General features: G+C 58.6%; 1 protein-coding gene across 2 annotated transcripts in view; it reads left to right on the forward strand.

Moving 5' to 3' along the window:
- INPPL1 (inositol polyphosphate phosphatase like 1) overlaps positions 1-6,946 on the forward strand; it is a 72,846-nt gene extending 65,900 nt beyond the window's left edge. For both annotated transcript variants that reach the window (XM_077341137.1, XM_077341136.1), the window contains exons 26-28: positions 1,059-1,806; positions 1,947-2,080; positions 4,697-6,946. In XM_077341137.1, coding sequence (XP_077197252.1) covers positions 1,059-1,806; positions 1,947-2,080; positions 4,697-4,781 — 967 coding nt within the window. In that variant the 3' untranslated portion in view covers positions 4,782-6,946. The remainder of the gene's footprint in view (positions 1-1,058; positions 1,807-1,946; positions 2,081-4,696) is intronic.
- Positions 6,947-8,949: the final 2,003 nt, after the last annotated feature.

The following is an 8,949-nucleotide window of genomic DNA, read 5'->3' on the forward strand; positions in this document are numbered from 1 at the left end:
TATCAGTGCTGTGGCGAGCCCAAGATCACCCAGCTGCCTGCATGTGGAGGAGTAGGGAATCAACCCCGGCTGGGCAGATTAGAAGTCTGCACTCCTAACCACTATGCTAAACTGGCTCTGTAGTCCAGCCTCCCGTCTCACAGAGGCTGGCCAGTTCCTCTGCAGGGCCAGCCACGGGGCAGAGGTCCCTGATAAGGACCTCAGAAGAGCCCTGCTGGGTCAGACCCAGTGACCCAATTCCCAAATCCTGTCTCACAGAGTGGCCAAACTGTCCGCACACCCTGCCTGCACACCCCTGCCCTAACTTTATACTCTGCTAAGGACCTCCTTCTCCCTCATGAACTTAAACTCCTGTAATCCTTGGGGGTCCTGTTTCAGTCGTTGTCGCCCTCTGCCCCCACCCTCCCCAGCATCGGAGGCTAGACGGGGACAGCCCAAGTTCTGTGCTGGCCCCAGAACTTTGGGACTCCCTGACCCAGGAGACTCATCGGCCTCCCTCCGTGGGTCTCTCCCGCCAGCAGGTGGAGACATACCCCCAAAAACAGTTCAGGGCCCTCCTGACTGTGTTGTGTGTGTACATGTCTATTGAATGGTTAAGATATTTTAAATGCTGCTAGCAGTCTTTTGATCTTTGTGGCCTTGGGGGATCCTACATGGCATAGAAACAAGTAAGCAATAGCTGTTTTTCCAAGAGGCAGGGCAGGCAGGAGGGGATGGGAAAGACCTTGGCCTGAGACCCTGCTGGACATTCAGAAGATGCCAGGTTCAATCCCCGGCATCCCCCATCAAAATCCCCGGCAGCATCTCCAGTTAAAAGGACCAGGCGGACGGGGGGGGGGGGGATGGGAAAGACCGCTCCCTGAGACCCTGGAGAGCGGCTGCCCGTCTGAGTGGGCAATGCCGACCCCTGTGGTCTGACTCACTCGTGGTCATTAGGAGTGGTGTGGAGAGCTAGGCTAAAAGGGACCCAAAGCATCCTGCCGGGGGTGATTCACCTGCCGTTGCTTGTGGGGTCCCTGGGCAGCTCAGATGGTTCCCTTTCTGTGTCCCCCTCGTAGGGCCAAGCAGGACACCACGCTGGACCCGGAGGGAGGCCCTCTGAAGAACAGCTTCAACAACCCTGCCTACTACGTGCTGGAGGGGGTCCCGCACCAGCTGCTGGTCTCGGAGCTGCCCCCCGTCAGCCTGGCCAAGCCCTCAGCCCCCCGGAACAAAGTCCAGATCACAGTGCCCGTCCAGCCGGAGCACCAGCGCCCCCAGCAGCCCCCCAGCAGGGCCGAGGAGAGCTCCGAAGAGGAGGAGCTGGGGGGCCTAAACCTGCCTCCCCCGGACTTCCCTCCCCCACCTCTGCCCAAATTGGTGGAGTTTGACGCAACCGGGAGTTCCTTGTACACTGCTGTGGTCAGCCGGGGGGAGGAGCCCGGGAGCAGCAAGCCCCGCCCCTCCGTGGCCTTCAGTGAACCCTTGGAAGCCAAGCCCCCCAAGCTGCACCCCAGGTCTGCCCCACCTCTGGGGCCAGGCTTCCTGCTGGAGCCCCCCAGCGCACCCCAAGCCCCCGGGTCCCTCCTGGACGACCGGTCCTGCTCCGTGCTGCAGATGGCCAAGACCCTCAGTGAGGCGGACTACCCCGGCGGTGGCGGGGGGGCTGGGCTGGGGCAGGACCAGGCGGGCCGGCCCCCCCCTCACCCCCTGACCAAAGTGAGGCTGGATCTTCCCCACCGCTGCCTGCCCCCCGACTACGGCTGCCCCATGGCCTTCCCGCCCCGCTCCATCCGGGAAAGCATCGAAGAGGACCTGGCGGAAGAGGTGAGCAGCATGGCCCACCCAGTGTGGCCAAGGAGCTCCTCTGGAGGTGCTGGCCCTGGGCACATCGGAAGGCGGGTTCCTTTGCCCTGTCCCCCGCCCCCCACTCCTGAGCATGTGTTTGAGGCTGTCCCCCTCCCCAGGCTCTCGGGCAGGACGGCCGCAGCAGCTCCAGGCAGAGTGAGTCCAGCGTGGGAGAGTGGCTGCGAGCCATTGGCATGGAGAGATACGAGGCGGGCCTGATCCACAACGGCTGGGACGACCTGGAGTTCCTCAGGTGAGCCAGCTCTCTTGCTCCGAGGCCCAACAAACCCCCCCTTGAATTGGAAGGTTGGGGGGCCATGGGGCGGGAGAGAACCCGATGGGGATGGCGGAGAGGGACCCTCACGTCTGCCCCGGAGCCGAGATCCCACGGCGAGGCCCCCAATGGAAGCCATGAGGGAGGGGCTGTTCGGTGGCAGCCCCGCAACCGTGGAGCAGCCTCCGCGGAGAAGGCCTCTGCCTGGCTCTGCCTCTTGAGGAGGCCCCTGAGGACGCTGTTCTTGACGTCGGCCTTGAGTTGGCCAGCCATCTGGCATTTGTGACTTTACATTCTTGGCCTCATACGTGTTTCATCTATATTTGACCTCTGCCTTGAGCTCCGCATAGAAGGAAGGCAGCGAGTCAGTTTTTAAATGAATAAAACTTGTGTTTTGCCCACAAAGAAAGGGATCCTGCCACCTGCCCAAAGGGGCTGGCATTCGGCAAGGGGGCAGACTCTGCTGGAGAAGGGGGGGGAGTGGAGGGGGCTCAGGGGGGGCTTTGGCAGGAGGGGCACCTTGGGCACAGAGAGCAGCTTGGCCAAGGTCAGAAACGGAGGAGGAGGTCAAGTGAGGAAGGGAGCAGATGGGAAAGGTGAAGAGTGGGGGGAAGGTAGGGGGTTTCCAGCTCTGGGTGGGGTTTTGGGGGTGGAGCCTGAGGAGGGTGGGGCTTGGGGAGGGGAGGGGCTTCGCTGGCGTTTAGTGCCTTAGCATCCGCCTTTTTCTTCAGGGGAAATGCTCTCTGTCGCCAGGAGACGGCTTGTAATAGTGGGAGATCTCCAGCTGCTAGCCAGAGGTTGGCAACTCTCAGGGGAGGGAAGAATTTCCTGCCTTCTGCAAGGGGTTGGACTAGATGACCCTGGAGATCCCTTCCCACTCTGTGACCCTAATGAGAGGGCAGCACTAGGAGTTCAGGCCGGAGGGGGGGGGCAGGTCAAGGGGTCTGGCCTGAAGAACTCTGGCTGGGACTTTGACAGGCCTGCTCTTTAGTTCTGATGCTGTGATCTGAGTCTAGTCACAGTCCTGTTAAAGCTGTTCTCCCAGAACACTTTCTCTCAAAGAGCCTCCCCTACCCCACAGGGTGTCTATTGTGGGGAGTGGAAAGGGAAGGCGACTGGAAGCCACTTTGAGACTCCTTCATGCAGTCAAAAGTGGGACATAGAAACCAACTCCCCTTCTTCTAGTAGCTGTCATTGTGAGCCACCAGGGGGCGCAGCGTTCCCTCGGGCCAAGCTCTCCAGGCCAGGCGGGCTACAGGACCTTCTCTCCCCTCTTGGTGTCCTTGTGTTTCCCAACATCATCACCCCCCTGGCCTGCAGATTTTGATCCATCGGCTTCTGCTTAGGGTACCAATGTTCCTGATCAAAAGTGCATTTGGAAGAGAGACTGATTCAGATTTATTAAAATACATCTCCAAGCCAGCTACAAAACTCCCGAGGAAGAGAAACTCAGGGTTGGTTTGTCAGAAATATCAGGCTATCTTTTTATTTATGTTTCTGTTTTGCATCACAATTTTTGTGCAGAAGCTCTGCCACGTTCACCTTACTGGAAGACCCTCTGCTTTGTATGTGGGAGGTTCCCGGATCAATCCCCACATCTCTCATTAAAGGATCAGGCCATCTAGTCCCACCCCCTGCTCTATGCAGGGTCAGCCTCAAGCATCCAGGAGAAGGATCTGTCCAGCCGCTGCTTGAAGACGGCCAGTGAGGGGGAGCTCCCCACCTCCATAGGCAGCCCCTTCCACGGGGGAACTGGACTCCTAGAATCCCAGAGTGGGGAGGGGCCATGCAGGCCATCTAGTCCCACCCCCTGCTCAGTGCAGGATCAGCCTCCAGTATCCAGGAGAAGGATCTGTCCAGCCGCTGCTTGAAGACGGCCAGTGAGGGGAAGCTCCCCACCTCCTGAGGCAGCCCATTCCACGGCTGAACTAGACTCCTAGAATCCTAGAGTGGGAAGGGGCCATGCAAGCCATCTAGTCCCACTCCCTGCTCAACGCAGGATCAGCCCTAAGCATCCTAAAGCATCCAAGAAAAGTGTATATCCAACCTTTGCTTGAAGACTGCCAGTGAGGGGGAGCTCACCACCTCCTTAGGCAGCCTATTCCACTGCTGAACTACTCTGACTGTGAAAATCTTTTTCCTAATATCTAGCCTATATCGTTGTACTTGTCGTTTAAACCCATTACTGTGTGTCCTCTCCTCTGCAGCCAGCAGAAACAGCATCCTGCCCTCCTCCAAGTGACAACCTTTCAAATACTTAAAGAGGGCTATCATGTCCCCTCTCAACCTCCTTTTCTCCAGGCTGAACATTCCCAAGCCCCTCAACCTATCTTCATAGGGCTTGGTCCGTTGGCCCCAGATCATCCTTGTCGCTCTCCTCTGTACCCTTTCAATTTTATCTACGTCCCTCTTGAAGTGAGGCCTCCAGAACTGCACACAGTACTCCAGGTGTGGTCTGACCAACGCCTTCAGGGGCATTTCCCCTCCACACCTTTTCCTCTTCTCTTCCTGGGCTCTTTGTTGGTGTGGCTTCCTTCAGTTATAAGGCCGAATCCTCACAGTAACCAGGTGCTGAATCTCTGGTTTTCTTTGCAGTGACATCACCGAAGAGGACCTGGAGGAGGCCGGCGTGATGGACCCGCTCCACAAACGTCTCCTCCTGGAGCACCTGAGGAAGTAGCCGAGAGCCGCCGCATCCTGTCTCCCTGGAGCCTGGGGCCGCTCCTAGAAAGGCCCTCCTCCCTTGTGGCTTTTAGCGTTCCTTCCCTCCCCCTGGCCCGGCCCCACAGGTGTGCCGAGGTGTGCCTCTCCCCCTGGTGGGGAGGAACGGCTGCCGGAGCCTCCCACCCGCAGCGATGGCAGAGGCGGCATCAGAAGGGGGTGCCCAGAGGAGACGGTTCCCCATGCAGCAAAGCAGCTGCAGCGAGACTCCCGGACTGCCCTCCACACCCCCAGAGACTCCCCCCTGGTTTCCCGGCAGAGGTGGGGCCTCCGCCACCTCCCCAGCAAGCCCGAGTGGTCCAAGCAGAGGTCACCCCAGAGAGGCCCTGGCTGAGCATTTCAGAGCGGCACCCCGCATCCCTTTCCCCCCCCCCGCTGCTGGTTAAGTTATTCTTATTTATTGTGACAAGAGAAGGATTCTTCGCTCCCCGTCCCCGTTTCGAGGAACCCCACTTTCCTCTCCGGTTTGTAGGGGTTGCCCTCCGCAGCCTCCTCTCCCGGTGTCCAGGGCACCCCTTCAAGGCCGAGAGCTCCCTCACCTGCGCCTGGTGGCTGGAGGCCTGCAGCCCTCCCCGGGACCTCCGGAGCCGCCTGGCCTCCCAGGGCTAGCCTCCCCCCCACCCAAAGTCGGGGGTGGGTGGGGGCGGAGCCAGTTTTAAGCCCCGCCTACTGCCACAGACCCTCCCTTTAACGGGATCTCTGCTGCAACCTGACTCCTGTTGTCCTCTCGGGGAGGAGCTGCAGGAGATGTTCTTAGTGCCTTCCTAGTTCAAGAGGTTTGCTGGTGTGACCAGCCGTGACCCGGAAACAGGACAAGTTCCTTCCTTGCTCCATTTTTGTTCTTGCTGCAGCCGTCCCCCTCCCCCAAACACCCTCCCCCAGTTGCAGTAACCTTTTGCTTCTATAAAGCGTCTGCCTTAAATACAGCCGTCCCCCCCCAATGCCCCTGGATGACAATCTCCAAAATAAACTCAGGTAGCCCCAAAGGTGCCAACGTGGCTGAGCCAAAGCCCACAAGTCGAGTCCCCGGGGAAGGTCTTCCGGCCGCAGAGAATTCGGGTCGTTTCCTTGTTGCTGTTGGGACCAGGTCGTCTTGGGGAGGGGCCCAAGATCCAACTCTGACCCCCTTCCCCGTCTGAACAGCGAGCGAGGGGTGAGGCCTTCTTCCCTCGGACATTCCGGGGTGGGCGTCTCTCACGGGAAATCCCACCCTCCAAACATCACTTTGCAAGTTTATCCGGTGGGGCACCAATCCCAGAAGACTGTGGGGCCGCCTGTAGGGCCACAGGGAAGGTGGCTTCGAGCCAGACCCCAGGCAATGGTGAGCGGGCACCACCCAGGTTTTCCAAGCTGAAGGGACAAGAGCTGATTTCTTGTCTCATGACCCAGGAACAACACGGAGTCCAGGGACCCCTCTGGCCCCACGCCGAGGACCTCTGAATCTCTGTCTGACCGGACGCCTTATTCTCAGGGGGAGGAGGCATATCCCGAGGTTCATTTCTGCCTTTGGCTCTCCATGCAGACCGGGTGCCCGCGGGAACGTCACAGGGATCAGGGTGCATCCCTCAGCAGGGGAGGACTCCGGCTGCACAGTCCCTGCACAGACATATTGTCACCAAGTGCCTTAGGTGGGGGTGGGGGGGGGGTGCACAGGCCCCGTGCCTGTTGGTTTTGGAAGAAGCTTGCTGGGAGACGCGCACGGCCTTGTGCCCCGAGAGGAGGAGCTAGTCTCCGGAACGGAAATGAAGGATGCCCCTCCTCCCCATTTCCCCCCTCCTGCAAGATCGCCACGATTTGGGGTACAGGGGTGGAAAACTGGGGAGGGGACTGATTTGCTGCCTCTCTATCCCCCCCTCCCATCCCCGGTCTCTTCTTAGTTTGGTGTGAGTTTAACCCCTACTAAATTGTTCCTCTGTGTTTGTGTTTTGTGTGTACGGATGTGTGCGTTTTGTGTTTTTTTTTTTTAATGTTTAATTTAATTGTTCTTTGGAATTTTTCTTCTTATGCTTAAAATTTCACAGGGCGGGGGGAAGAATTGTAAAGGCTCCCCCCACCCCCCGATGTTCACATTTCATGTCTTAGTTTACCACCTCTTGATCCAATAAAAGGGCTTGTTTGCATTAAGGAGCGTCTGATTTTGTGCCGTCTTCTCATAGAGCTGGGGATCCGAGCTTCCCGGAAGAGAGCTGTCCCCTCGCAAGAGTCACCCGAGGACTGGTCTTCTCTGCCACAGAGGGGGGCGCATGTCTTAACCTGGAGGCTGCGGGTGGGACCCCAGCTCAGCGTGCCGGCAGAGGCCAGCTCTTGGGGTCCTTGCCATGGGTCCAAGCCCTTGGGACACTTTCTACGGAGAATGGGCAGCCCAGGCTAGCTCTGGATCCCAGACGTAGCCCCAGACAGTAGTTGGATGGGAGGCCACTCAGGAAGTTGCTCTGCATTGGCCAGCCACCTCCGTGTGCCTTTTGTCCTGACCTGGATGGCCCCGGCCGGCCCAGTCTCAGACCTCAGAAGCTAAGCAGGGCTGACCTTTGTTACTGCCCAGGTGGGAGCCCACTGAGGAGGTCCAGGGTCCACCTATAGAGGCAGGCCATGGCAAACCACCTGAGCTGGAAGGCCCAGGCTACAACTGCCCCATCAGACCTCAGAAGATGCACGAGGAAGTCGACGGCTGCTCTGCAGGGGCAGGCCATGGCAAACCACCTCTCTATGTCTTTTGCCCTGACCTGGCTGGCCCAGGCAGGCATGACCTCACCAGAAGCTAAGGACATTGGGCAAAACCCTGGTGACAGCAGAGCCAGGACTCCAAATCCCAGAAGCCCTCCCACTGTGGCCCCCCAAGTACCAAGGAGACAGAGCATCCCTGCCCCAGACATAAGTACCTATCCATCCCTTCTGGGTCACACAGGGGCCAAAGCCCAGGGGCCATCAGGAGGTCCATCAGTGGGGCCAGAACTCCAAGAGCCCTCCCACTGTGCCCCCCCCAAAGCACCCAGGAGACAGAGCATCCCTGCCCCGGACATAAGGACATCAGAGAAGCCCTGTTGGGTCAGGCCAATGGCCCATCCAGGCCAACACTCTGGGTCACGTAGGGGTCAAAACCCAGGGGCCGTCAGAAGGTCCCCCAGCAGGGCCAGAACTCCAGGAGCCCTCACCCCCCCCAAAACTGTGGCCCTTCATTCTCTCCCCTTTCTGTCCCATGCAGAATTTTGTAAACCTCAGCCATGCCCCCTCTCGGCTGGTTTCCCCCAGCTGAAGAGCCCTGACCTCTTTGACCTCTCTTCCCAGGGAAGGTGTCCTGCCCCCTTTTATCCTTCCAGCTGCCCTTTTCTGCACCTTTTCCAAGGCTACAAGACCTTTGTTGCTTTGCGGTGTCCAGCGCTGTCCATGGGGTCTTCCAAGTCAGGCCGCACCAGAGATTTCTACGGGGGGCTGGCTGGGGGTCAGCCCCCGGCAGAGCATTGGCCCTTTTCATCGCAGTCTCCCCCTGAGCCCACCTCTTCAGTGAGTTCTCTTCCATGTCTCCTGGACCATTGCCTGTTTGGACCCCATCAACGTGTGCTTCTATTTGGGAGTTCTGGCTGGTCAGACCCAAATGGGAAGGGAGAGCCCAAGCCCTAATACTTCCCAGTCGGAAGGAAAGAAGAAGAGTGCTTTTCACTGCCCGAAGGAGTCTCCAAATCGATGGCTTACAGTTGCCTTCCCTTCCTCTCCCACATCCAGGGAGGTAAGTGGGGCTGAGAGAGCTCTGAGTGAACTGCTCTGCAAGGACAGTTCTAACATCACTGTGACTGGCCCAAGGCCACCCAGCTGGCTGCATGTGGAGGAGCAGGGAATCCATCTACACCAAGGGGGCAAAGAAAGGGGTCTGCATGCGGAGGCTCCAAGCGAAAGCTAATCTACTGGTTTCCTACCGGGGTGTGTGTGTGTGTGTGGGGATCAGAAATGTAGCTTTTGTTCTGGGAAAAGGATCTGTCCCTAATCAGCACCGGGCATGGGGAGATTCACATTTGTATCTTTGCATCCTGGCTCCTTTCTGCACCACAGCCCTCCTACCTTCTGACTGGGACGTGTAAGGCAGGGGTAGTCAAACTGCGGCCCTCCAGATGTCCATGGACTACAATTCCCAG

The sequence above is a fragment of the Paroedura picta genome, chromosome 6 (assembly GCF_049243985.1).
Source record: "Paroedura picta isolate Pp20150507F chromosome 6, Ppicta_v3.0, whole genome shotgun sequence".
In the NCBI taxonomy this organism is placed as follows: Eukaryota; Metazoa; Chordata; class Lepidosauria; order Squamata; family Gekkonidae; genus Paroedura; species Paroedura picta.